The following is a 27932-nucleotide window of genomic DNA, read 5'->3' as shown; positions in this document are numbered from 1 at the left end:
CTTTCTTGTTTACTTGTACCCTCTAAGACGCATGATGAACTGTCGACATCTCTGATCTAGACATCGAATGACGTGACGACATCTATCTTTTATTCCTACGGCGCATTCAACTAAAAGTGTCTCCTCAAGTCTTTGATTTGTTTACCTTAGCATTGGAGCTGCAGCATTATCAGAGGTATATATCAACCATAACCCACCCAGAACTCGTTTCGTCGGGAGGTGCGGCTGACACTGATGAGTATGAGCGAGTTTGCAGACAATGGCGTCCAGATTAGATTTTCCACTGCAATTTCGGGACGAGAACGCTGACAAGCCAAAAAAGTCGGTCCTAAAGTCTATCTTTCCGTCAAAATCACGTCGAAAATCGCAGCCTGCCTTCCTTTCACCTTCTTACTCCCTTCAAAACCAACCGCCCGTTCAAAACTGGATCCTTCCAACAGATCACCCTCACTTCCAGATCAACCATCCTCTTGGAGAGCTGTCAGAACGTACACTCAACCAAGGAACGGCAAATGGTTCATCCTCAAAGCAGAATCACCCAGACGAATCGAGCAAGAAAGGTCTTCATAAAAAGACGAAGAGCTCGGTATCTCTCAAATCACTTTTAAAAGATAAAGATAAAATGGAATCTGAAGCAAAGGACCCCAGTGCTGAGAATGGCTCAAAGCAGAAAAAGCCGAAAAAGACGAAGTCCACTACCAGTCTGTCGGGGATTTTCAAGAGGTCACAACGAGGAAAAAAAGGCAATTCATGCGAGAAAGAAGACAAAGAAAACGTTACCATGGCCAGAGGCTCTAACGATATGCCACCTCCACCAATTCCTCGTTCACGAGCCCAGTCTATCCAGAGTCAGATATCTAGCCGCTACGTTTCCTCCGGGAGAACTGTGGAGGAGGAAATGTCGCTCTACACACCAAGAGGCTATTCTCCTTCCAGTCAAAGAAACTTCTACGATTTCCAACAACCATCCCTTACAAAACGTCCTGATTCTAAATGGAGGCCGAAATCGGAGTACGGTTCCTCGAGTACCTCGTCTGTGAAGGACATTTTACAATCAATACACAGGCGAAGCCCGTCTGCGGGAAGCGTAAAGTCAAATGCGTCTCGGACGCATCCTTTAGCCGAACGCCCACCCTCTGAAAAACGAAAGTCATCAAATGGGAATCGAGGCTCCCGGGTCATGGCTGCAATTGCAGCTTTTAGTGCTAAAGACAAGAATTTTGACAAACCTAAACCAGTAGATCCAAAAGAAATTGACAGTGAATTCGAACGCCTTTTGGTAAGTCCCACGTCAACTAGTCCGATTTAGAGTGGGAACTAACCATTGGCCAAGGACGCACGAAACATACCTCATAATATGCGCGACAGGATGAGATCCTTGAACACCAATATCAAGGCCGACTTTATCAATAAAAATCAGATTGAGGGCGAATGCTCTTCTGCATCTGCTTCCGCCCAAAGACAATTTGTGACAACTTCGCACAAGCGAACCAAGAGCAAAGACAGCTCGTTTGGACGCTCAGAGAATAGGGGAACTAAAGTACGACCCCTTAGTGGTAGTTTTGTGTCTGCGAAAGTCGATTTGCCTTCTTTTAGAAGACAAAAGCCTGACCATTCGAGTTCCCAGAAGCGCCCAAAGTCTGCAGACCTGTCAATACCTTCGCGCTTACCATCTGGGGGTTTGAACCCGGCTCTTCCCTCTCCTGATCTCATCGCAGACCCGACCGATTTCGTTCATTATCTGAAAGAGGTGCAGAAACCGGAGATTGTTGAAGTTAGTAAGCTTCACAAGCTCCGTATACTTCTGCGAAATGAAACCATATCTTGGGTGGAGTCATTCATTTCTCATGGAGGAATGGAGCAGCTGGTCGACCTTTTGTATAGAATACTGAAGGTTGAATGGAGGTATGGTTACATCTTGGTGTCAATGGAACATTTTTTTAACTAATATTTCTTCCAGGGAGGAGCATGAAGATGTATTACTGCACGAAGTCCTTCTTTGTATCAAAGCGTTGTGCACGACATCTCCAGCCCTTCATCAACTTTGCAAGATAGGAGATGACCTATTCCCCACATTATTGCGGATGCTCTTTGGAGAGGAGAAAAAGGGTCCCAGTGAATTTGCAACCCGGAACATAATAATCAGCTTGTTATTCTCCCACCTGTCATCTGCAACATTTGAAGAAGTGGCTACTCGTGCTAGAACTATCCTGTCCTACATGCACGACCCAAAGCCACCCAAGGAGTCAGCGCCATTACCCTTCATCGCCGAGATGCACCAGGCGCGTCCGTACCAGCTGTGGTGCAAGGAAATGAGTAACGTGACAAAAGAGGTGTTTTGGATATTCCTTCACCATTTCAATGTGGTACCTGTGGCAAAAGCAGAAGATTCTTCGCTACCTTTTATCCAACGATATTTTCCTCCCCCTCATACACCCGTCCCCGCAGCTCCCTATATTGGTGGGGTTGAATGGGACGCTACAAACTATCTTGCCACCCACCTGGATCTTATTAACGGTCTTTTAGCATCGTTGCCAACAATTGAGGAACGGAACGAGCTGCGAACTCATCTTCGCGCGTCCGGCCTAGAGAAAGTTATGGGCCGAAGCCTTCGTACTTGTAAGGAAAAGCTGTATCCGGCCGTCCATGAAGCACTTAAAGTCTGGGTATCCGCCGCTGCCGACGATGAGTGGGACTATCAGTTTGTACGTGAGGGTCCTCCACGAGACGCACCGCCGTCCACTCCGCGAAGCCCTATCAAAGGTTGCGGCAGTCCCAAGAAGCTGGGCATTGTGGGTGACGCACCACCAAAGATTGACTTCCATGTTGGAATCTCCGGGAATAGCAATGCTAGAAACGAGCAAAACCGTTCTCAGGGGCTTGTTAATGATGGATGGATTTGAATAGAAGATGAGTTACGATCCTTTTATTTTTTATTTTTTTTTGTTTTATTTTTTTTTTTTTTTTTTGGCTTTAGTTCTTGACTTGTCGTTCTCTTTTCATTCTTTTTCTTTTCTTTCCTTTCTTTCTTAGTTACGATCAATAGCGAACGGCCTCAATTTATCCCTCTCGCACAAGAGATTAGGTCTACCATGCAAATTTCCGCTCTTCTCTCATCTATGGTGCTCAAGGTGTCGAGGCGCCAACATCTTCTTTTCTCTGTTTTATTTCTTAATTTTTTTTTGACAAACTTTCATGTACACACCTTATGATCCACCGACGTGAGACTTGGGCCTTGTGTGAGGGTGAGAGACCTGAAGCAGCAGAACGTTGGGCTTGCTTTCACGTGCAAATGACAGTGAATAAACTTAGGATATGTTGAATGCCCCAATTACATAGATGAATAATGAAATAAAATCCGTCATGATTGGTCCTTTGATGAAAGTTCAAGCTGCTAAGAATGGTGAGAAAGGGGGTCACTTTTACTCCGGGGATACCTTGAGCTTAGCAGCAACTGAAACGGTGGCGCTCGGTGGCATCGATGTCGCTGACCATACAGGACTCGTACGCGAACCAAATCAACTTGCGCTTTGAATTAGATTAAGGCGTCATCGATACCGGTACCTTTAGTGGAAAAGCTTTCTCAATCCGGGCAAAACGTCACACAAATTCGGTAGAAAACATCCCTATGACCCATTCTAGCCGCCAGTTAGCAACATGGCATTCTGATCGCGGCTTGATATCAGTGTAAAGATACCTACATTCATATTCGTCGGAATGAAGCCTGGTTTTTAAAAGATTTGTCCTCAGATCCCCGTATCCCACCGGTTGGTTCGCCAAATGCCTGTGGCTACCACGCGTATCCATCCATATGCTATCCTTATTGATACTACCTCTTGGGCGCTGGAGCTCGTAAGGGAACATTCCCATCAAGACTGGATATTGTGGACTTGCAGCGGAAAAATATCAGGGATAATGACGGGGCAGCACATAACAATGGCTGAAAGAAATTTGGCCTATTTTGCTTTTCGAGACACTAGAATGAGGTATCAATTTCAACGCAGCGGGCGTTTTATCGGGCGCGTGTTCCTCCATTGTTATGGGAGTTATGTTACATGGATCCCTCTAGTAACTGAACCGCTTCTTCAACAGCTCATCAGCTCAGCCAATTGAGCCATAGCCACCGTTGAAAAGTGTCGAGTATAAGCATTTGCCCTCAAACGCCCTCTGCAATTCCGATTTATGTACTTCATTAAGAAATCAAGTAATTGAACACTATGTGTATCATAAGGTTCAAAAAAGTTCTGATTCGCTCTCCTGTCCTTCGCTTCTCTCTGTGTATCCCCTGTACCCTTTTCTTGAACTGTGATGTCCACAGAAAGCGATTGATCTGTTTAATATAAAGAAAATATTTACCTAGTGTCTCAAGGAGTGGATGGACAGTTGCCCCCGACATCAAAAAGAAGGAAAGGAGTTATCCGCTCGGCAGGAGACATCAACCATCAAAAACTGTTGATGCTCTAATTGTGGTGCGGGATAGCTGTGATAATTGCCAACATTTCCCAAGAAATCTGGCAAACTAGATCCGGCCCAAATGTAACATATCACGCAATCTTCTCTGTCCGTTTTGCTGCGAAATCTACTCCGTAACGGTTGAACAATCTCGAAAGTTCTCTTTGATGACTCGTTTCGCGTCGCCGGGCAGCGTATTTGGCTGTCACGATTTAGAGGAAGGAATCTTTTAAAGAAAGCTGAAGATTCGCCGAAGAGTATGGAGTTCCAGCGTCATATAAAAGAGCAGTGGGCTGGATCATACATATCTGATCCATAAGGTAGAAGCCCACTATGCGGAGTACATCATAATAATGTGATTGCGTGGAGTGATACTTCAGTCAACGTCAATATTGAAAACCGATAACCCATCGCTCAACCAAGCATCGAGTAGTCTTGTCTGGAGCAATATGGATGAAAGGCTTGGTGCCGGCCTTGAGTGTAGTATTGATCCAAGGTTACAAGGTCCCAGAGCGGTCAAGAATAGAACAAAGCTCCAGCCCGCAGCGTGGTTCAATCTCCTGACCATCACGACCAACGAAAACCAGCATATTATCATTGTATGCGTTTGTCAAATGGGCGACTTGTTTGAAGGAGGTCACTGCCGTATTGACCCACCTGACCCTGAATGGAGGACTGGGTTCCCAGTTATATGAGTCCGCCCACCTTGGAATGGGAACATCTGGATCTCCAGGTAAAGACTCCATACATGCCTAAAAGAAGAGCCTAACGTTAATCACTAACGTCCATCTGCCACTTGGGCGGCAGGTAAAGGATGCTTACAAAGCCTTGAAATGCCTTGCTATGGTTAACAGAAAAGAACAAGACGACATGGCGGGCTGAATTGTAAGCATCCACCAACTTATCAATATTCTTCACTTGTGTTGACCAAGTGCCCTGTCCAATGTCAGTAATACGAAACAAGCATGAAGACGGAATTTTACCTCGTGCTGTGATGCTATCACATTTTCGAGTGACAAGCTCTTTAGAATGAAGAATTTCGTTTCTATTAACACCGATTAGCAACCTCGACGTGAGTAAGTTAGGTGAATGGAGGACAACCGTATCTACCTCCTGCTCCTAGGATCATCCGAGGATTCTCTAACACGTACTGGGAACGGGTACTCTGCGAAGGCCCGCCGCCACGGGGTCGCATTGGAGGGAGGCCACGTCCACGTCCACGGCTGGGCACGCCCCATCCATAGCCCCTAGATTCTGGAATATCCCCCCATCCACCGGGCTGGTTTGTGTTACTGACTGGATCCTTTCTGTCAGCTTACATGTCCTGGATCTGACTAATTCTCCTTACTTACAATCATGTTGCTGGGTATCCTGCTGCGGTTTCTCAAAAAAAGCCGTTCTGGACTGTTCGGTGGGCCGCACGGCGTCTGGATCATCTATTTCCAGCCAGTCGGATCAAGTCAGTAATTAAAATTTCCTATTACCCAAGAGACAAACCTTGGTCTTCAGTATGCATGTTCCATCTTTCCATGCGTAGCTTCTTCATTGATTGTTGCGGAGGAGAAGCCATGATGGAGCCTGATCGCTTCAATTTTAACTCTCTTGACGGGTGGATAAACGGACCAGGGGTGGCGTCACGGCCAGGATCTCCCATACTCCCATCGTTGAGGTTTATGGAAGGAGTGCGATCAATCATCTCAGCTCCCTTGGGCGTCTGGGGCATAGAATTAGCTGATGCCAAGTGAGGAGAGCCATGTCCACCGGGAAATGTGTCATTCATGTCTAGTTTGAAATGAGATGTAGGAAAAGACGCATCGTTGCGTCTCTCCAATGCTTCACGTGCGTCTTGCTCCTCTTTTATCAATTGGGCCCTTTCTAACTCCAAGGCCGCCAGACGTTTGCGCCGTCGCAGAGATTTTGAACGGTACTCCTCATCATAATAGCCAGTGAGTTGGAGCCATTCACGAAGCTCTTGTACCTCACTTCGCTCCAACTGCAGAAATTCGTGCTCAAATTCAGAAACACCTGGGCTTTGGACGGCTGGCTGCGGGGGTTGCATTCCCTCCATAATGCTCTGCCTCAAAGCCTTATGCGTCGGGGAAAAGTTCTTAGAGCCCACTGGTATACTTTTTGCTGGTTCGCAGAGCCGTATTTCTCGGTGATGAGGACCATGATGTGTGCTTCTACGACTTGGTTGGCCTTCAGTCACCGAAAATGAGAAATCTTCACCATTTGGAGCCTCAGAATCGTGGTGGGAGGCGATTGACATATTTTTCACATGGGTTGCAGAAGATATATAGGGAGAACCAAGCTCTTTCACACTAGCGTGTTTGTGTAGGTTGATAGATGTGGCCGACGGTTTGGTTTTATCATACCCTCTGGCCGGGTGAATGGAGGGATCAGGTGACGATGTCTCGTCACTGGTGCGATTCAACCTTTCACTTGCGGACAAAATATCGGCAGCTGCCTTCCCCTCTGCAAGCAGCCCGTCAAGTTCCGCTGTGAAAGAGGGCTTCCCATGTAAATGCTTTCCATTGGTGCCGATTACGCCTGCCACTCTGCCTCCATCATTCGAGAGACAGCCGGACTTCAGTTTTAGCCCTGAAAGCCCAGAGGATGTCGCACCCAAATTTTCAACCGCATTCTCGGCCAAGCTATGAGACTTATCTGCAGCAAAGTTTGCGGTGGACCCTTCAGGATGTACTTTCGACGCACCAAGAGCGCCTTGCCGGCGCTTGTGGGACATCGATGCAAGAGTAGCAGTTCGTTTTGATAGTAAAAGCTTCTCACTATTAGGATTGTTCGCCGTAATTGATCTAACTTTCTGACTTTTCTTCCTTCTTGGTCTTCTTGCGGAACAATTGTGTGGTTGGTTGCCGATTCTGCTGCGAAGCAGGAGTACCAACTCCTTTCAAATATGGCCTGCAGTTATCTGAATACACACAGATTATTTATACTGCATCATAGCAGACTATTATGACATGTATCGAAACAGTCTGAAAGGTCAGCAGCAAGTATAATTAACCAAAAACATCAGACCAAAGCACAAATACTGCCAACCTTGTGTTCCTCAGAGCATGGCAAAGGAGCAGATATGAGGCGAAAACCAGGGATTGGACTCACAGTTGGGGTCAAGCAGCTCCTCACAACAATCAGTATGAAGGCTGCTTCTTAAACATCAAGAATTGAATGTTGATACATAAAAAGAAGGGTGAAGATATTTACTCTCCAATAGCTGCAACCTTGTGGGACTATTAACAAATGTGCGGATAAGTACGGGGGGAACTTGATAAAAGCAGCTTCTGAAAATGCAATCAGCTGATATATACAGAGTACTCTGTACTCTTATTAGAAACAATCAAACATAGCTACAAAGTACAGAGTGCAAGCAACAAAATTGAACAGGTCTGCGCAATCAGAAGAGAATGTGGACATTTAGTTGGCAGAAGTTTAAAATCTGACAAACTCTGACAAACAAATATTATTAACTTAGTTACGGAGTACTATTAACTAGTTAACTAACTAAACTATTGCGCTACACCTGAAGTAGCTGCAGGCCAGGTAATTCTGTTATGTAAGCTAGCCTAACAGCAAATTAGTGCTGTCATATGACCCATTAGTTACACATATCTAACCAATAAGATGAGGAGAATAATAGCACAGGCACCTGCGCAAGGCAACTTGTGTACGGAGTACTCCGTATGTATTAACAGTATTATTTCAAGGTTGAACTGTTTGGAGTTCATTCAGTCCTGCAGAAACTGTCTTCATTTCAGCTGTGCAAGCTCCTCTGGATACTCTGTAGCAAGCTTAATAAAGCAGATTTTCCAACAACCAGGTACCAGGTAACTGTGGCCATTGTTTCACAGACATAACACACACCAACCAGTATGTCAGACACAGGTTTGCCAGCATAATAGTTAATTATTTGCACTACTCGCACCGAAGTGAGTTAGTGCCCCAAAGGGCCTCTCCAACCAAGAAGCCGATCGATTCGGTCCCGAAGAGAACTATCATGCGACACTCCCTCAACACTTTTCGTGTTCAGCTGCTGCCCCGCGACCGTTGCATTCGGAGCACTGGTCGAGATAATCGTGGTAAGTTTCTCGGCTACTCTCAGATCTTGACGAGTGGGCATTTCTGTCATGTCGTTGCCGAGATCTCTTTGCTTTCTGTGAAGATCCTCTGATACCGTTGCCGCCCCCGATCCCAATGCATCGGTGCTTGCCTTTTCTTGCGCTTGACCGGGGTTATCTCTCCGTTCCGACCCGCTGTATATGTCTTGCGCTTCCTTGGGAGTAATTCCGCTCGTGATCAACCCTTTCCCGGCCCCAATTAATTTAGCCCGGCGCCGAAAGATTTGACACTCGAGACTGGCTGGCAAACAACCCAGAATTTCTTTGCTTCCGCCAATATATCCTCCTACGCTGTAGCGACTGCCAGCGTTCATAAAGAGGACGGAAAATACCCCAATTATAAAGATTGCTAGAGCTGGGAGTGTAACCCGGAGAACTCTCTTCGGCCGCCCGGTTACTTTATGGAAACGAGACGCCACCGCTGACTGGCACATGCTCTCTACTCGCAGATCAAGGGACCTCCGTACAAGGGAGAAGAAACTCAATATAGAGCGATATGATACGAGCTGATTTAGCAAAACTTTTAGGTCTTCTTCCCCGTCAACCATTTCGCCCTGGTCTCCGCAGCTTCTGCATACGTTGATGCATTCTCGGTGGTTTCGATCGGGAGCTATTTCCAGTCTGACACGTCCTATGTTGAGTGAGCGACAGAGATCGGATATCTTACATTCATAAGAGCCTGATGCTGCCGAGAGCTTTGGCACCCATTCTGGTTTGTATTCGATTTGCCATTTCACTGCTGCAAGGTGTTGTCCGTTTTCGCTCCCCGGAGAAACGCTCTGTGCAACCTGGCTGTTTGCACAAGTGGAATCATTGAACTGAATCTCAATATCGGCCTCATAGATTATAATGGTCTCGCACATAGCATTGTGGGGGAACTTTATGGACAAAGTCCCATTCATATTCGCAATGGCTGGCTTGGACACCTCGGTCGGGATGTGTTCAATATTCTCGAGACCCATCAGCGAAGGAGAATCTGCACTTCTTCCCGCTAGCTCTTCAGCCGAATTCCATGGCATGCTTAACTTTGAAGATGGCGTCGGACTTGGGAGAGATATACGGTCTACCAATAGAGGGCTTCTATGGCCGCTTTGATCCTCGGTTTTCTCTAAATCCCAAGCGGAGATTCTATCAAATCGATTATCGATCGCCAAAGGTGCCTCGCTACCACTTCCTGAGCGATCGATGCGATCCTTCTTCGCCACTCCATTGTCGTTTCTGCATGATCTGCCTTGGAGCCACGAGGCTACAAAATCCGACCGCCCTCCACGGTGGAAGAAAATATCTGACTCCGGCTCTTCGCCAATATGAATTAGAAGATCAGTTTCTCTCTTTTGCCAAGATGCTTTGCCTTGAAATTGGTTCCCGTTAGCATTCCCATTCATATCTCGAAGTCATTAAACTTGGCCTACCTGTCGACACCGCTGTTCTATTCTTGAGGCCGACTTGGCGGGTAGGTGTACTTTGCAGTTGCTGAGTTCTGTCTTCATGCGACTTTCCCGGAGCTGAATTTGATATTCGCTCTCTATGGGCGACTCCTGGCGTTTGAATTGCCTTTGGCGAAGAAAAGCTCGATCCGTCTGCGAAGGTTGGCGATCTTGGACCGGCAAGTTGAAGCGCCTGGATATCCTTGGCGTTGCATAATACTTCGCCGTCGGTCAGATTCGTTGCATCTGACGTGAGAGCTTCCAATTCGCTCATAAATCTGGGTTGAGTATGCGCTTCTCTGAGAGACTTACTCGCTTGGAAATCGGTTTCGACCTTTATCGGAATTCTGCTCTTTATTCCCCGTTTCGGGATATTAAGATCTGCCTTTCGTGGTGATAACGCCACTGTGAGTGATCTGTTAGAATCGACGATATCCCGATCGTTTGATCTACTTTGGGTCTTTGGCGCGCAGTGGATTATGGTAGCAGTGGATTCTTCCCGCTGATGGGAAGGATATCGCCGTCTCACCATACTCCCCGGTGTGAGATAGTTGGATTCCATATTCCAAAGATTGCCATGGTCGGGGTTACTCGTGCCGAATTGTCCAGAGTCAGTACGTCTCGATGCAGTGTCGGATTCGATGTAATATTCTAGAACTATAGGGACTTCCCCTTCTTCCAGAGCTTTACTCCGTTGACTCCCATCTGATATCCGCCTTGTCGCATCATGGCCGGGTTCAAAAATTGAGTCATCACTCCCACTAGTAGTGGATGGACTCGGGGGGAACAACCTTTCCTTTCTCGGGGAGGGAGACAGCTTCATTCCACTTGTATATAGCCGCCTGGGGGGTTTTTCCTGATACCTAGGATAGGAACCTTGGATCTCGTTGACATCCTGTCCGCCAAGGGATAAGTGATTTCCGAAACTGCTGGCGGGCTCGAAATCCTTATATGCTGCGCTATAAACATACTCATTCGTTATCCGTATTTCAAGGCCATCGTTTAGCTGGAAAATTGGAATGATGGCACTAGGCCGAGCCTTCAACTATTGATAGAAGTTAGTCCCAACGAACGCATGAAGCAACAGGGCTGCGATAGCCAGGTCGTCAAACTAACCGTCATCACCAACCGCAATGACACCTTATCATCCACATTTCTATTCCAAACACCACTCAAGTTGACAGACTCGATCAATGATATATCAGGTTTCTCTTCTGCCATGGTTCAATGAAACTCATTTACATATAACAGGAACGAGTACCCAAAGACAAGTCGGGATCACAGGCACACACAGCTCCACGAGATGGTGTGAATGGTCACCTTGCTCCCATGTGGCCGGTGAGTTGCAAAAACGTGGTGAATGTCGTGAACGCGATGTTGTGTCGACGTGACGGGTCAGCGCGCCCCCTTCTTGTTTACACGATGACCTAATACGGCAAGTACCGTGTGTTCAGACTTTTTTTGACACTCTCCGGGGACAACACCGTGCACAGCTCCGAGAACAGGCCCATGCTCTCGCCGATAGACGCCATCATCCCGTTTTATTGTCCTCGCGTTCATACCTGAAGGACTCGATCACCTTTAACTTCCTAAGTCCTCCTCGGTGCTTCAAGAGAGCAAGATTGATCTGGGCCGGATATCGGAACCGATGTCACTCTATCAATGACGAAATATAGGCCGTGATACATATTTGAATTGTATAGGTTGTGGGAAGCCGTGTCTCATCACTAGCAATCGATCAGAGATTCGTGCTTCTCATACTCGTGACAGCTGCAGATGGAGATATCACCTAAGCAAGAAGTAGGCTTTTTCTTAACGGCTTGTTATCATCACTAGGCTGTGATCGTATCTTAAGCATTGGACGCTCCTCGGGAGTGGATGCTCCTTGTCTTAATTCACCTGGCCTCTGAAGCCAACCCGCTTCCTCCGCTTCAATACTTATGACAGCCGCAAGCAAGAGTTGGGGTTTCCACCAGAAGCTACTCGCCCGGGCAAGACATTTCTAATTCCATTTTGTAATGATCATGCTTATTCAAGGTCGAAAAATCTAGAAAGGTCGCGTTTTGATTAAAGATGGTCCTCGGGATACATCTACGTAGAGTAGCCAAGATCGCAGCCATTCGCAGCCGGCACCTCTACGGAGTAGACATGGACTATATACATATTTTCTGAAAAGCTTCGGGGCACGCATTGCTAGGAGAGCTCAAAGTGGAGGGTGTTAATCATAGTGAAAAATTGGAAAAATGTTGGAGAATGGACGGGGCAGTGAAGGCACGCTGCTTGAATTGAAAGTTGCTTTTGAGGTGGAGGGAATCGGCACAAGTAACTAGTTATGAGCTGGCTGATGGCTAGTTAATTAAACTACTCACTTCTCTGTACGGAGCACTCCGTAGGTAATGCCGGAATTGCAGACGCCATTCCGGCATTATTACGACGCAAAGATTTCATCTTCAGACCTTCAGTCTCATCCCCAACCTACACATGAAGTAAACTCCTGCCTACATACAATTGTAATGTACCTAACATTTCAGGTCTCGTCCTCCGTAGTGCCAATTGGGGCTGGCTTTGTGGCATTCGTAAACTTTTGCCGCCAGGCGTGCGGCGGCCGAGAACTTTGGTTGGGGATAGGCCGCGCCCGCCTGGGGAAGGACTGGCTCAAGCGCCTCGGATCCAAGAGACTACAGTAGGGGTACACTAATAGGGAATATTTCGTTCGAAGTACGGAGTAGGAGTGCAGCTTATTGCTTCGGGCTAGGGTTAAACCTAGGATGGGACAAGTTCCGCAGAAAGCGGAACCACAGCGTCTTTACTCCCGATATTTGAAATCAATATCTAAGCAGCCAAAGACCAGGCCAATTTCCAAATTCACCCTCTGAGGGTCAGCCTGAGCTAGCGAAACATTTAAACACCTTCTTTCCTAGGAATTCCCCAGAATCGTCGCATCTTGAAATATTTGGATCCCTGAGCAACGTCGCGCAAGTCCTATAACTACCAGCCATTTACGCAATGATTCTCCCGGCCTCCCATCGTCCAACCCTCTCACGGGACCAGTTGCTCAAATACGTATCTTTTATTTACCAATGCGACTCTTGCAGCGCAGAGTCGCAGCTCAGCGCCCTTGAAGGTCTGATTCGAACCGATCCTCTCCGTGGCCTGACACAATTGCAACAGCACCACCAAGCTTCGATACCGTTCAGCAATTTAATCCTTCACTACTCGCAGCACCATTCCATCTCCCTAGATCCAGACGTATTATTCCATAAACTCGTGGAGAGGGGATTGGGAGGGTATTGTGTAGAGAGCACGGGTTTCTTCTCAATAGTGATGAGAACATTGGGGTTCAAGCTCTATACCAGTGCGGGAAGGGTGAGCAAAGGCTTTGAGCAAGGGGTGGAGACGGGGGAGTATAATGGCTGGTAAGTTCTGTTCAGGTTTATTTTGCAATACCAAGGTGCAGTACGGGTTAACAGTCAGTAGGGGCCATATGGTTATAATTGTAACAATTGGAGTAAACAAATACGCTGTGGATGTCGCGTTCGGCCCGAACGGGCAGACTCGGCCTCTTTTACTCAGCCACGGCGCAACAAGCGTCCGAATAGCCCCGGCAGAAGCGAGACTGGTGAAGGAAAGCATATCCGCCAATACCGATAGCGAACAAAAGCCTTGGATATTTCAGATACGATCCAATGCCGAGGAGGCATGGCGGGCGGCATATTGCTTTTATGAAATAGAATTCCTGCCCAGTGATTACGAAGTGATGAATTTCTCAACAAGTCAAAGCCCAAGAAGTATATTTACAAAGACGGTGATTTGTGCGAAATTCCTCCTCAATGAGGCCAAGGACGATATTGTGGGAAACCTTTCCCTTGTAAAGGGAACTGTGAAGCGAAATCTGAACGGGGATGTGGAAATTCTTCAAACGCTGAAGAATGAGGCTGAAAGAGTTGATGCATTGAAAAGTTTCTTTAATGTACACCTCCAACCCCTAGAAGTCCGCGGCATTCATGGAAAGATCACGGAATTGAAAGACTTGACCGCGACGGCATTTTAAAAGGGATTTTGGAATTCGGGTCGGCAGCGGAGTTTCATATTGAAATGCGGTTTATCATAAGCAGCGTAATTGGATAACAGATCTAGCATATCCGTTTTTCCAGCTAATTTGTAAAAAATTCATTAGCTCGAGTGCTGATTGAATAGACCCGGTAGATATGCCAGTTACCTTCCATGGGTTATTCAATTCAAATCCACGAGGGGCTATGGGGTTATCCGTCTGCCCTCGGAGGGAACCCGTAAGCCGTAGGTCCCGTTCCATCACTGCGAATTGTCAGCCCGAGTTGTTTCGGAAAAGGCTCACGATGTCTACATACTTTGCTGTACGAATGTTAGCTAAGCTGATTCAGAGCGCTTCAAAGGTGTTTCCCCCGACTTACTCTGTCCCAAGCATCAATGCCGCGTCTGGGCCGCTTTCCATCATTTGCCCATCGTTTCACGAAAGATAAGCCCACGCCGGTCACGCCGAAGAACTAAATGGTGAGACTCCATTCAAAATTCACGTTGCAGTGTTTGGTACGTACGCCGACGATGATTCCGTAGGGAAGCAAAGCCTCAAAAGGCACACCCATTTTCGATTATCAGGTTAAACTGGTCTCGAGATTGTCGATGGACGTCGCAATTCGGCCGGCCGGCGTTCGATTGGACCTGCAGCGAGGGCAAGCGCCATACCTGTTAGGGACTAGTGGGGAAAGTAAATCTTGGCATTTGATCAGTCAGCCAAATTCAGATATGGCGGTTGACCTCACCCAAGTGACGGGGGGTACGTGCAAGGGCCCTTTTGACGTGAAATGAGCGCTTTAACGGGTTCATTTGAAGCTATTTACGCGTAACGACGAATGCAGGTGTGAGTGTGATGATCTCTCTTCCCATGTTGTAGTTTGCATTGTCGCGTTGCCGCGGCGCGACCCCCTTCTCTCCAACAAGGTGACAATATTGACTGACCCATGTCTATCCGGCAGTGTGCTTCTATCGAGCGGAAGGAAATAGCTCTGGCTTCTAAAAATTCTACGAATTTACCCGTATATCCTCTATTCCGATACGGCCTCGCATTGATTCCCCACTTCTTGGTTGAGCCTGTGACCACGCCCGGGCCACCTGGAACCGACTCGCAAGAACCTGGGGGGGAGTGGCTGTATCCCGATCTTTCACTTGGTATCGGTCTTCCGCCAGATGCTGGCGTTTTCTCAACCTGGCGACTGTGGTAGCTTCCGCCATGGCGGCAACCATGCCGGCCGAGTACGAAAATGCCACCGTGGAAGAGGATGAGAACATGGCAGACAGCGAGCAAGATGCTGAAGGAGAAGATGATGTGGATATGTACCATCCATTAACGGCGCCAGGTAATTTTGGTGGCAGTGAATATGTCGGTACACAACATGGACTTGCCGCACTCAGCGCTGAACCGAACCATGTTAATACCGTGGAAGAGACCGCCCAGAAGGTCGAAAGGACTGGTGCATTGGACAGTGCAGATATAAATGAAAATAACGGCGATAACGAGCGTGTGCGACCGGTAAAGTATCTTCCTGTGGACTATAAATCTGAAAGCGATGCGGACGATGCGGGCGATGTGGACCCAAGCTTCACAAACGAAGAAAGTGAAAGCGCGAGAGATGTCGTTAGTAATCAATCTTCCGACGACGATTCAGAAGTCGATGAGGACTGGGAGGCCGAGAGTGATGACAGGGATTCTGCAGACGCTGAAGATTTGACGCTGAATAACTGCATGTGAGAATCCTAGATTTTCGTGCCAAGCGAACCCTCGATTGCTGATTTGATTTTCCAGCGTTTGTGGTCAGGATGAAGAACATGACCCGAGCGAAGAGTTCGAGGAACCTTTGGTTTGTGCTGTCTGTGGAGATCACTGTAAGTTCTACAAGGGTGGCTTGGCAGGGGAACGCCAATGAGCTTAACTAAACACTCTAGGCCACCGGCAATGCGCACGCGAACAGGAGTGTCTCAACGACGCCGACGGTAAGTTCCGACTTTGGTCCATTTAACTTTATCACAGGCAGAGTATTAACCCATTTCGCAGATACCGACAAATGGAGATGTCCTTCATGCGTCCAAAACAAATTGGAAGCCGACCCCGGCGACCGTGTTGAAGCTCACAGGAGGTCAATTGTATCAAACATTGCGAAAGAATTACTTCCGGCGCACAGCGATGCACTTGGCCCAGATTCTCATTCCATATTCGACAACCCTATCCTTGATGATGATCCCCTCGATGGCTCTCGCTCTTTGAGGAAAAGGAAGGCTTCGATTGATGAAGTCGATAACAGCCGGCCACTCACCCGAAAACGATTGCGAAGGACCATTGATGATCAAACGGATGTTGCCCAGTCGAACGAGGATGCGGGTGATCGGGCTGCAGATAATTCAAATCCATCGAGCCGTCCATCTAGGCCTCGAAGGGCTAGGAGATCTCAAAATGGCCTCTGTAGCGTGGTCTTGAGGCAGCATGGCAGATTAGTTCTTTCGTTTCACTTGGATCGCGAGAAGTTAAGCAACGTTTTAAAATCCAGGCCCCGCTCGAGAACGCAGAGACGGAGACCACCAAAGCCACCGGTTATCCCGGAAGAACCTCCGCCTCCACAATTTCCACCGATTATTTCAACGCCATATACAGCTCCTTTCTATTCGTTTCATGAAAAGGAAGATCATGAGCTCAATTCGAAACCCTACGGTGGTATATTGGCTGATGCCGATGCGGACACCTCCAAAACAGTGCCGCAGCAGAGCGACAGGGATAAATTCGAGGTCGCACGGCAAAAGGCCGAGGAAGAATGGAGGCAAAAAATATTGGCTGCCGAGCAAAGCGGTGAAGGTTCGCCTCAGGCTTCGCAAAAGCTGTCTGGGCCTCCAAGTAAAATGAAATGCATTAATTTTGGTGGCTTCGAGATCGAGACATGGTACGCGGCGCCGTATCCCGAAGAGTATAGCCGCAATAGGGTCCTCTATATATGCGAATTTTGTCTCAAGTACATGAACTCCGACTTTGTGGCCTGGAGGCACAAGCTCAAATGCCCAGTAAAACATCCACCTGGAGACGAAATATATCGCGATGGGACCATCTCAGTCTTCGAAGTCGATGGCCGGAAAAACCCTGTTTATTGTCAGAACCTTTGTTTGCTCGCCAAGCTGTTCCTTGGATCCAAAACGCTATATTATGATGTCGAACCTTTCCTATTTTACGTGATGACCGAGTATGATGAACTTGGGTTCCATTTTGTCGGCTATTTCAGCAAAGAAAAGCGGCCAAGCTCATCAAACAATGTCTCCTGTATACTGACGCTTCCAATTCACCAGAGGAAGGGTTATGGTAACCTCTTAATCGACTTTTCATACCTCCTTACCCGAATAGAGCGCAAGGTTGGATCTCCTGAAAAGCCACTCTCTGATATGGGGTTGGTTTCATATCGAAATTACTGGCACCTCGTGTTGTCATATCAGCTTCGCGATCAGAGAACTCCGACAAGTATCGGCGAACTTTCCGAGCGCACCGGAATGACTCCCGATGATGTTGTGTCCGGTCTAGAAGGATTGCGTGCACTCGTACGTGACCCTGTCACGAAGACCTACGCCCTACGTTTAAATTACACTTATTTTGAAGAAGTCATTCAGAATTGGGAGAAGAAAGGCTACGTTCAGTTAAACCCGGATGCTCTTGTATGGACGCCGTATGTTATGGGTCGTAGCAATCAGTCGCACTATGATCGTGCGCCTCTCCATGCTGTGGCGCCACGGGATGATCACGAAGAGGCCATTGATGATGGAGACATCAACCCATTCGAAAACGGCAATGGTCTATCGGGCCTCAACGAGCAATCAACCAACCACGATTGTGGTGCCACTAGCGGTCAAAACCATGTCGATTCTGTGCCTCAATTCGAAGCCCCAGGGCCGCCATCAATGGAAGTTATGTCATACGGTGGACAATCGATGAAGCATAGTAATGGCTACAGCACCCCATCTGTAACCTCTACAATTCCATCCGCCAACATTCCACCAACGAGGTTCGAGATTTTCCCACCAATACAATCGGCTGCGGTCAAACGCCGTCCCGGTCGACCTTTTGGAAGCACCAAGAAGACGCGTCCTAATGCTACCAATGCATCCCCAGTTCGGACTAGTGGTCGCAATACTCCTAGAAAGAACTACAATCTCACTCTAGCTACCCCCACTCCGGCTGTACGCGCATCCCCTGGTCTCCGTAGAGGACGCAGCAAGTTGCTTGACAATACCCTTCAGACCGATGGACCAGCTGATGAACCAGGATACGAATGTGTGGAGCATGGTAACGAAGATCAAGATGGGAGTAGATCAGGAGCGGCTGGTGTTGGCGATGAAGACATCCAGCTAAAGGTCAATGGTGAGATTCACTTTGATGGGGACAATGTCCAGAATGGTGCTCGAGACACAAATGAGTCGAAGAGTACAAATGGTAGTGTGGAAGCCTGCCAGGGTCCCGAAACAAACCTTGTAACCAGAGTCAAAGACCAGAGGGATAACGTTTCTGAACTCGAGTCAGGCGGTGCAGCTCAACAACTGACTGCTGACATTTTGGCCGCCAGCAAGATACCTACTGGAAAGGACGGACATACCCAAAACCATCCTAGCCACGATGAGCGTGATACCTCTCAGAATAGTATCGGTGGAGAAAGGAATTTCGAAGCCGCACCCGTATCTGCATCCGCGGAAAGCTAGATACCCATGGTTTTAGATCAGAGTACGATTTCTTCGATATGATGATGTGAGATCATATTTTATATTACCTTGGACGTTCGCTGGCAATGTCTATTGTTTGGCCAGATATGACTTGTCATCTCGCGTTCATTGGTGTTTTGATAACACATCCCCGCATCAGGCGCACTGAGGTGTTTGAACTTGGGTGGCATCATGAAATTTCTTTCTTGAAAGTTCCATTTTTCATTATACCTTATTCACCCCGCTTCACAGGATACCAGGCTTAAACATGGAGTGCACTCAACGCGTCCCATTTTCTAAGTTGTTCCCCACCTTTTTCTCCCTTTTCATATTCTCCTCGATCAACTATACTTGAGCCAAGCACTTTTCATTGTCTACCAGAGATGTTTAGCCCTGACTCTTTTTCAACATGTACCAACATGCACCCTGATTCCCTTTACTCTCTATCTTAAGTATTAATTTCTAGTAGCCTCTCGTCCCCACCCCTTCCTCTCTACCTGCTTTCTTGACCCGCTTTTAGGCACGATACACGGCTCAGGAAGCTGTACCTTTCAAGTCACATACAGAGTATCTGCCAAGAGACGAGAAAATCAAGCCATAGAATGAGAACCATCAAGAAGAACCTTTCCATCACTTGTAATAACCGCCAAAATGGCGAAATACGCGAAAAAAAAAAAAAAAGAAAATCGTTGTTGAGCACATCTGTATTTGTGAAAACTTGCGCAGGACATATTATTTCCATTAATACTACAGCGTACATATGGTCTGTACGGAATAGCCTAATTGTTATGTCGCGTCAATTGTTTAAGCTTTGTTCCTGCAGGAGACAATGTCATTGTGGCAAATCCACCTTGTCGCGAGTGGGAATATGATAGACCAATGTCGTCATCCCATCCTCTACGAGTTGCATGTTTTTCAGGCCCATCATGAATTCAAAGGCGTCATTTAAAGTGCCTAACTGCTTGACAAGGTACTCAAAAGTGCCCAAGATGGTACATCATGAGAAAAACCTCCCTGATATTCTGCTAAAGCCAAAGTCTCAGAAAAACGTCTAAAGAGGGGGGGAAAGAAGAGGAGAAGAAAGGATTAAAACCCATAGCTATAGCTAGACAAAGGGGGGGAAAAACAAAAAAAAGGAAAATCCAAAGAAAAATTCAACATGATTCCCCATGAAATCCCAACAGCGTCTGTCTCTCCGATGATACCAAGGCTTATATTTCCGTATAATACGCGTTCGATGTTTTTCTTCTTAACTTTGTATTGCGAGCTCGGTCCTCTCCCTATATTAGTCCGCTCTCACTTCCTTCGCGCGGCTCTACCACTAGGGAATATTGCTTATTATTACCATTATTATTATTAATTTTTCTGGGATTTAGCGATGATCCCAAAGTGCAATATGGCCCCGACTGAGCAGACTCATGTGTCATTGTTCAAGAATGATATAGTGGGGAGAAAGTCTATAGATATGAACTAAAAGAAAACTTTATCAATGAGGGCATCTCCTTGGTATCTCGGCGATTTTTGAGGGTAGATATCCGCGCGCTGCTGTTCGGGAGGCTCTGGAGGACGTCGCAAGCAGCCATCCCATGAAGCGAACGAGCGAACGAGTAGAGCCCCGAAACCGATGCAGGCAGGTCATCTAGGGCCTATACCCTCGAGACCCATGCTGCTGGATATTTTGGCGACTTGGTATGGGGCCAAAGAGTAACGTTCGTTCTCGCATTCGTTGTTTTAATAGTTGGTTTTTGAGGACACGAGACGGCTTGTATCTCATGGGAGCGGCCGTTTTAAGAATCGATGAGCAACCCACCCATACATATGTTGGAAGTCGGAAGGAAAAGAGAAGCGGAAAACGCGAGCAAGATCGCGTGCACCACGCCTGATCATGGCCGGTTAAAGCCCGGTCATCTGGCTTTGAGACACAATTTGCATATCCACAGCGACTGCATCAAGCGCCAACCTCGTCGCCTCGACTTCGATATGACGGATTTTGTACCAGTCGGGATCCAACCAGATAAACCCGCCGTTGGCCAGTTCGTAAATGGCGCCCAGGACCCAGGAGCGACAGCCGAAGTCCCCAAGGGACTTGACATCGACTCGGGCTGAGCGGACGCAATACTCGACGGCTTTGATCCACTCATCGTTGGTGTCTTCAAGTTCGCCTACTTTCAGGGCCGCGAGGAGGCCTTCAGACGTGACAACGTCCTCTTTCGCCTTTACCAGCAGCCAGCGAGAGTCATCGAGGACCTGATGGAAGTGGACGCCGGAGCTTTCGCTGCGAGCGATAAATAAACCCCAGTGGAATTTACCTTTGGCGCCCGTATCCCACAGGAAGACGTAGAGCCCCTTCGTTTCGACCCTGGGCGCGGGACCAAGCCATGGTTTCGATCGCGTGTCTGAGGTTGCGCTTGGCTTGGAGGCGGCGCTCGATGGCTGTGGAGAAACAATAATGGCAGACCTAAGGGTCATTGCGGCCGGAGGTGCTTAGCTGAGTTAAATATTGAGTTGCGATTAAGTTGTGATCGGTAACGGGGGAAGGCTGTTAGAGTTTCGGTGGACGGATAACCGCGACAGCGTTAAGCGTCAGCAGATGGCCTTTTTATTTTTAAGAACGTGAAGTCAAAAGTGTGCGTGTCTTGTTGATTGCGCCCTTGGACGACTCGCTAGTTCGTGTTGAGAGGTTGGCAATTGGTTCGAATCTGTCGACATGAGAACAGGGGGTTGGTTGGGAATCATCAAAAAATCAGGGTGATAGGCAAGTCAGGCATGTAACTCTCTGCTCCGCCAGTTGCAAGATGGACCTCGAAGTGCTGAGGAGGAAGACAGAAGGTCTCCAAGCTACCTGGCGTTGTCGGTGTTGTTGGCGGTAACTATTGTAGGACGAGCTGGAGGGAAATGGTCCGCCTCAAGCGTCCGCACCCGAGAACATCACCTGGTCGTCGTCGCCTCGTAGATTCACCTAGGTTGCACAAAAAGGATGTGTTACGCCGGCAAATGGTTCTGTTGTCTCTACTCATCAAGCCAGTCGCTTGCAAGTTCCTACTGCCGGGAGACCCGTTTAAATCAACCAGTTAACTATTCCTTGCAGGATGCGGCGTGGATGCTAGCGGCATCTCCCGATGAAGCTCCCGTCCGAGCGAAATTCCCGCCTCGCCAAAGCCTTTCTTTTATCAGCGTCGCAAAGACTTATTACTCCGGTGTGGGTCTTTTAAATCTAGTTAATGATACACTTGCAGGTAGGCAACCCCTCCGGCTTTGATGAATATCGGCAAGGCTGTCGTCGACGCCCGGTCACCTCCCTGCAAGGTTAGGCTGCCGCCTTATATGTATTATCTCGCAACAACTTAGGAATGTCCTCTCGCTGAAACCCTCAAAGATCTTTAAGTGCTAGGAACCTTCTATAGGATCTTGGGATATGCACTAAGGAGGATCTAGACTTGTCTTGAAACGGCGCTGAGCCAAGCTGGAAAACGATACCACCAGCAGCACTTCTGTACCGCCCTGATTTGTCAAAAGGATGTTGCAAAGAAGCAGCCAGGGAGTAGGACACATGGCTGCAAAAGCGATATACTTCAGCCATGTTAGTTCCTTGCTGGCAGCCTTGACCGGGCGATGTCGTGATGGGCCATGTGCCTATTCAATGTGCCTCCGCCTAACGATTGAAAACAATGCCATTTCCAATTGCCCTGACGATCCCGGCGGCAGCATAAGCTTACTTCCCGCGTCAACGATGGCCTGTAAGGCGTGGAACGGATCCTTAAAGCTCATGCCTACGCGTGAATTATCTGGAATATAAAAATACTTCGTTTAACTTGGCTGTTAACTTCGAGAAAACCCCGGACCGTCGGGGTGGAAAGAGAGCAGATACCATCGGACATCTGACAAAGGTGCAAAATAAGGCTTGGGACGGCAATGCTTAACAACAATTAGGCTGAGACCTTGTCGACAAATCCCTAGAAATGTGTCACGTACCCGCAGTCAAGACCAAGGAGCAGCATGATTTGTGCTACCAATCACAACCAGGAAACCCGGCCCGGTTCGCAGCTTCGAGGCTTTCCCAGGGCTGGGGTCTGTATTGCTTCGAGCTAGGGAACAAACCACAGGAAAACGAATAATAGCGTTTGGTGGTAGGTGTGCATGTGCAGAAAAATTATAGCAGCCATCGGTTGATAAGTGCCTTTAAGGTCAGCTCCGGCTTCGGCGACGGCGGCTGAGGAAGCATACGTCCAACTCGGAACAGCTGTCGCCAATTGTGATTTCACTATCTATTATTAGAAAGGTGTGTAATACGGCAACTCCCCATATTCCTGCTGAGTTTTAGTTCCGTAAAACTCCACCAAACACGGGTCCCACTCCGCTGGCCAAGGCCCACACCACGGAGAAAAGGCCGATATATATGCTATGATCTCTGTAAAAGAAGAGTTTCCTCGCGGTGTAGATGTTCACGGGGGCGACGAGGCTGAGAATACCCAAGCCCTGTACTGCCCAATCAAAAAAAAAGAAAAAAAAGAAAAGGGATTTGGTAGAACAGTGTTTCTTACAGCACAAGGTAGAATGTTTGCGAAGAGATAACAATGGCAGACAGAAACGGGATCCTGCTTCGGGTGTCCAAACCTTGCCTCCAAAGGAAAGGATGGAGGCTGTGATGGGGTCGACAACCAAGATGCATGGTATTCTTCCCTAGCATTCCCCTGGAAAATGGCGAAAAAAAGGAATTGCTTGGGTGGGAGCGAAGATATCCTCCTGCAAACCCGGCCATGGCCGAGGGGTGAACCTGGATATGTTTGGACAAGCCTAGCCCTGGCCCTCAAATCCCTAAATTTATGGCGAACCTGAACCCAGTTCCCACGTTGTGCTGTGGTCCATGGCAGAACTCGGTTCCAACTCGACGTTTCCATGTTGTACCGGAAGCAGTCATGGAACGGTTTACCAAGCCTTGGTAAAAGTATCAAGGTCACCAAAACTGACCACCTTAACATCCATAAATAACGCCACAAGCCGATGCTTGTTCAGAGTGGACATGGTAGCCGTATGTGAAGGGAGGGCAATGGACTTCTTTTTCGAGGCTCATGACGAGTGATCGCTGAGAAATGGCTGGTGAATTGGGAGACAGACGTTGCGGGACGGTATCCTCAGACCTCATGGAATGCAGGGTTAGCAATCCCTCCCGTCCCTTCTGGAAATAGGGATGGTAAAAACAGGAGGAATACGTTATCCACCCCTGGCATTTACAATCCTTCATCCCAAATCCATTCTCCAAGCAGTGACAACCGTGGGCACGATGCTGCCATCAGGCTGATCGTTTGAGAATGTACTCCGTACGAGCACGTGCATTCCAGACTTTGACAGTCTCGTCTAGCAAAGGGGCCTTGGAGATGCTTCCATTGGCAAACACCCTGGGGGATGTGGGCATCCGCATGAATGAGAAGATCGCTGAGAATAATAACTCGAGAGCCGTAATGTCCGCGCTAGTCCGTTTATGGCTAGTCCTGGTCGTCCTCGGCCCGGATCATACATGTTCCGATACAGACTTTTTCACCGCGCGGGTTTTGAAGTTCAGGGGGCTTCTCAAGTGGCTTCTCGAGGGTGCTTTCAAGGGGGTTCTCGCAGGGATCGTCGGCCTCGATATTCAGCATCCTTGTTCTTGCGGATGCTGCCGACCCTAGATATTGAGAAGGGCCAGGGTCGATCCTCCCTCCTTGTCCCAGGGTTGAACGCATCGCCCGGAAAAGGCCCGGCAGTTGTCCACGGACACGGAAGTACTGACCGAACGAAGAGCATGATGAGCTGTCTAATCGCTATCATAACCCGGTGCAACTTGATCCACCCCCTCTCGATATGTTGGAGCAGCTACAAGCCGATACTGCCTGCCTAGCTACCATTGCCCACAGCAGGTGCAGACGAGTTGAAATGAGTGATCGGGTTTTCGAACCGCAGTCGCCCCTGAACGCCTCAAACTGACCTAAGAATTTGCGTAAAGCCCTTCTTTCGCCCCATAGCCTATTCTCTACCAAGCTCTGTCTATGTGGAGGAGGAGATAATAGAACCGGCACCTGAGATGATTTCCCACTCGACCGGTACCTTGATGTAATCGACACCCGGTGCGGTGAAGGTATCGCATCCTGCCTTCATCACATAATCTTTGCCATCGTTAGCAACGATGAAACAAAAAAAGGGAAGAGGCTGGCTGTTCGCCGTTAGGCCACACTTTATTTCAATTTGAGCCTGTCATAATCTTTGCAGAATGCACCTAATATCCATCTGGCTTTTCCGGGTCGTGTCATTCATCATTCATCAACGGAAGCGAAACCGTCTATGAAATCATCGAGTTACATCTGCAGTTTCAAAGAATCGATGAGCTCACCACCCGCAGTTCGGTAGGGAGTTCAAAAGGGAAACTCTTTTCTCAACGAGCAAGATCCTCGAGTATTTTATTTTTATTTTTATTTTACTTTTTGCAACAAGAAAAGAAAAATTCCGCGAAACAACGCATACACCCATAAGATACATCGTATCGTAGAGAGTACACAGCTTGACTCCGGGTCCATCATTAAATAGATCTCGAAGTAATAAATACTCCGTACGAATAGATAAATAAATTTAAACAGAAGGACTTAAAACGCCATCGTCCCCAAACCCCAATCACTGTCGTTCGTATAATAATAGTTTTGGGGAAAAAAAAAAAAAACGTTTCCATCCCCGCGCCATCGACACTTATGATTTCCCTGGGTTCGGCTGGAGAAATAAGAAAAATACAAAAAAAAAAGAAAAACGGACCAAGCCAATCCGCAGATCATCCGCTCGCCAACCCATGTTTCGATAGCAACGGTTCAATTCCACAATCCAGAAGTTCCAGTTGCAGGGGTGTTGTTCTGGGTGAGCGAACTCTGGTAACTTCCCTGCAAATCTATCGCTCTTGGGGTGCCCCATAGCCGCCCATGGAATGCTCCCGTACTTTAAACGCCGTTTCTTACTTCTCTCCTACGACATGCATACTTACGAAGCCTGGAGCTGGCGCCGGGTTGTTGTTCTTCATCTGCTGGAGAAAACGGCTTGAAGAAACAATGTCGGAAAAGAGTTCTTTTGGGGGAGGTTTTGACCGTCTGCTCACGTCGAGTGACTGATCAACACGGGTCAAGGGAAGGCCAAGAACTTCTAGCTAGAGAACGGCGCTGGTTAAGTGATGAGTCTACTCCGTACTCCATACTCCGTATACTCTGTCCTAGCCTAGATTGATTGTGCGTACTCGAGGGAAAAGGGCCTTGATTATATACTTCGTATGTCCACCAGAAAAACGCCGAGAACGGGTATGACGGATGGCAAAAAGGCCATGCCGACCAACGAGAGCTTAGATCACTTAAAAAAAAAAAGAAAAGAAAAGAAAAGAAAAGAAGAGGAAAGAAAAAGTCACAGCTTTCATCGAAACGTTACTCGGTGGCAATGGCTTTTTTTCACCTTTTTTTTTTTTTTTTCAGCCGACGCCCTTGACATATCCACATTCCTTTCTGAGCTGAGCACCACGCCAGCCTTGGTGGAATGAGCCGTATACCGCAGGCAGCGAGTCATTCCTGTTTCATGCTTACGAGGCGGTTTTTTCCTGTGCAACCCTGATGAGAAAACCAACAGGCTGTTTGAGGATTTGCACTCCCTCCGGAGCAGGATGCCCGTATATTACTGGCGCTGCCGGTGAAGGGGAAAACGCTACCTGTTTTCTTTAAAGAAAGAGAAAGTAAAAAAATGGAAATCGAAATCGAGTGGGGAAGAGGACGAGAGAAAAAAGAGGGTAGTTTTGGCCATTCCGCACCGAGAACCAATCAAATTATTCGGAATAAGAACACTTTGCGTTTCTCATATTCTCTTTGTGAGAGGTGTGTTTGAGAGAAGGCTCGTCATGCGGACGGTTTTGAGCAAACGAGGTAGCGGGAATGCAGAAAACGACGAATTCCTTTTTTTCGCCTCTCTTTGGCCGCCAGAGGACTTCAGTTGATAGTTCGCACGCAGGCGAAAGGACGTTGGCGAAAATCGGAGAAGAGGCCCTAGCGCACATCAGAGGCCACCGATTGGAGGGACTGTCTTGATTCCTCTGTACGACACTCAGCGCTGGCCAGGGCGGGTAGAGAGGACGGAGCAGTTTGTGCCAGAAAAATGAGTCTGCCAAAGAAACTCGTCTGCTGCCTCTTGGCACATCTAATTATTGCTCAGTGGTCCGATTCCCCGCCCTGCAGAATGGGCATATTTCTTTTTTCTTATTTTTTTTTCTTATTCTTTTTCAACCCTCCACGGAGTACCATTTCCTTGCGAGAAAGGGTAAAGAGAACACGGCCGGTGGGGGAAGCGAAAATGTGTTTTGGAACGCTTTCTTTTTTTCTCCTCTTTTTTTTTTTTTTTTTTTTTTTTTCCCTGGTGAGAATGCGATCTCAAGCTCGGAGTAACATTGAGCAGTGATTGATGTCATTCTTTCGACTTTCTGGCCCCCCCGGTCAGATCGAGGTCTCGGAAACTGGGTACAGGATTATTCCGGACTGTGCTAAACTTCTGCGTTTTCGTAATTGACTTAACTTTATATCCTGCCAAACCAATTCCTCGAATGTTCTGTAGATATTCTCGGCCTGTCATCGGAAGCGGTTCCATGGGATGACGAAGAGCGTGTCGACGAGAACCATGGATGGAGACAGAGGCCGAGCGTTGTGGTTGCAATTACGATATACATCGGCAGGGAGCCCGCAGACGTCCGACAGATTTTTGCTTTTTGAATCTGCTGTCAAAACCCGTGCACACAAAGACAAAAGGCCTCAATAATACAAAGTCGTTTCCCTCGGGCTAAACTAACTTGCCCCTATGGCCAATGATGATGATGATGTAAAATGGAGTCTGTTTCAAGGCGCAAACGCAAGAGAATCCGAAAATCGCATCATCTAGCTTTCACCGATCAGAAATGTTTCGAAGATGAAAGCCCACACACACACCGTGGGGGCCATCATACAAGGTCGCATCCGCCAGTCGTTCGTAAATACAAAAAAAAAAAAAAAGAGGATTCTTTTATGTACTCCGTCCGGCTTATCTTTACATTCGAATCTGGGACGCATGTACGGAGAATGCCGATCTCTCTTCCCCAGTTAATCGACGGGCTGATGGTCGGTTCCTGATGCACGAAGAT

The 27932-nt window shown here is 47.8% G+C and overlaps 10 protein-coding genes across 10 annotated transcripts; 4 read left to right on the top strand and 6 right to left on the bottom strand.

The window, feature by feature from the left end:
- Positions 1-8: 8 nt before the first annotated feature.
- CIMG_01518 (uncharacterized protein) lies at positions 9-2906 on the top strand. The gene is made up of 5 exons (XM_001247746.2): positions 9-175; positions 257-1279; positions 1334-1540; positions 1628-1905; positions 1961-2906. Exons 2-5 carry the CDS (start codon positions 260-262, stop codon positions 2901-2903), a joined length of 2448 nt encoding a protein of 815 aa, XP_001247747.2. The 5' UTR covers positions 9-175; positions 257-259; the 3' UTR covers positions 2904-2906.
- Positions 2907-3972: 1066 nt separating this feature from the next.
- On the bottom strand, positions 3973-7816 carry CIMG_01519 (uncharacterized protein). Its single transcript, XM_001247747.2, has 6 exons — positions 5950-7816; positions 5805-5888; positions 5563-5748; positions 5436-5497; positions 5275-5388; positions 3973-5204 (listed from the first exon to the last, which is right to left on the bottom strand). Exons 1-6 carry the CDS (start codon positions 7196-7198, stop codon positions 4950-4952), a joined length of 1950 nt encoding a protein of 649 aa, XP_001247748.2. The 5' UTR covers positions 7199-7816; the 3' UTR covers positions 3973-4949.
- Positions 7817-8307: 491 nt separating this feature from the next.
- CIMG_12779 (uncharacterized protein) lies at positions 8308-10704 on the top strand. The gene is made up of 3 exons (XM_004445728.1): positions 8308-8549; positions 9116-9300; positions 9432-10704. The coding sequence occupies exon 3, from the start codon at positions 9601-9603 to the stop codon at positions 9958-9960; it is 360 nt and encodes a 119-aa protein (XP_004445785.1). The 5' UTR covers positions 8308-8549; positions 9116-9300; positions 9432-9600; the 3' UTR covers positions 9961-10704.
- A 2159-nt stretch (positions 10705-12863) lies between these two features.
- CIMG_01522 (N-acetyltransferase) lies at positions 12864-14158 on the top strand. Its single transcript, XM_001247750.2, has 2 exons — positions 12864-13431; positions 13493-14158. Exons 1-2 carry the CDS (start codon positions 13022-13024, stop codon positions 14064-14066), a joined length of 984 nt encoding a protein of 327 aa, XP_001247751.1. The 5' UTR covers positions 12864-13021; the 3' UTR covers positions 14067-14158.
- Positions 13756-14661, bottom strand: CIMG_01523 (uncharacterized protein). Its single transcript, XM_001247751.2, has 5 exons — positions 14590-14661; positions 14446-14538; positions 14383-14386; positions 14235-14329; positions 13756-14169 (listed from the first exon to the last, which is right to left on the bottom strand). Exons 1-5 carry the CDS (start codon positions 14635-14637, stop codon positions 14149-14151), a joined length of 261 nt encoding a protein of 86 aa, XP_001247752.1. The 5' UTR covers positions 14638-14661; the 3' UTR covers positions 13756-14148.
- A 170-nt stretch (positions 14662-14831) lies between these two features.
- On the top strand, positions 14832-19383 carry CIMG_01524 (histone acetyltransferase). The gene is made up of 5 exons (XM_001247752.2): positions 14832-14912; positions 15028-15796; positions 15855-15934; positions 15995-16042; positions 16104-19383. Exons 2-5 carry the CDS (start codon positions 15282-15284, stop codon positions 18773-18775), a joined length of 3315 nt encoding a protein of 1104 aa, XP_001247753.1. The 5' UTR covers positions 14832-14912; positions 15028-15281; the 3' UTR covers positions 18776-19383.
- A 393-nt stretch (positions 19384-19776) lies between these two features.
- On the bottom strand, positions 19777-21541 carry CIMG_01526 (uncharacterized protein). Its single transcript, XM_001247754.2, has one exon. It carries the CDS (start codon positions 21242-21244, stop codon positions 20669-20671), a length of 576 nt encoding a protein of 191 aa, XP_001247755.1. The 5' UTR covers positions 21245-21541; the 3' UTR covers positions 19777-20668.
- Positions 21542-22860: 1319 nt separating this feature from the next.
- On the bottom strand, positions 22861-23673 carry CIMG_01527 (uncharacterized protein; the record flags this gene model as incomplete). Its single annotated transcript, XM_001247755.2, has 2 exons — positions 22861-23040; positions 23317-23673. 2 exons carry the CDS (start codon positions 23671-23673, stop codon positions 22861-22863), a joined length of 537 nt encoding a protein of 178 aa, XP_001247756.2.
- A 392-nt stretch (positions 23674-24065) lies between these two features.
- CIMG_12778 (uncharacterized protein) lies at positions 24066-25036 on the bottom strand (the record flags this gene model as incomplete). Its single annotated transcript, XM_001247756.2, has 4 exons — positions 24066-24130; positions 24291-24566; positions 24738-24901; positions 25026-25036. 4 exons carry the CDS (start codon positions 25034-25036, stop codon positions 24066-24068), a joined length of 516 nt encoding a protein of 171 aa, XP_001247757.2.
- Positions 25037-25605: 569 nt separating this feature from the next.
- On the bottom strand, positions 25606-26107 carry CIMG_12777 (uncharacterized protein; the record flags this gene model as incomplete). The annotated part of the gene is made up of 3 exons (XM_004445726.1): positions 25606-25674; positions 25776-25930; positions 26050-26107. 3 exons carry the CDS (start codon positions 26105-26107, stop codon positions 25606-25608), a joined length of 282 nt encoding a protein of 93 aa, XP_004445783.1.
- Between the last annotated feature and the right edge of the window lie 1825 nt (positions 26108-27932).

The sequence above is a fragment of the Coccidioides immitis genome (assembly GCF_000149335.2).
Source record: "Coccidioides immitis RS genomic scaffold supercont3.1, whole genome shotgun sequence".
Classification (NCBI taxonomy): Eukaryota; Fungi; Ascomycota; class Eurotiomycetes; order Onygenales; family Onygenaceae; genus Coccidioides; species Coccidioides immitis.
The sequence above is the reverse complement of the archived record's forward strand: the minus strand, read 5'-3'. Positions and strand labels throughout refer to the sequence as shown.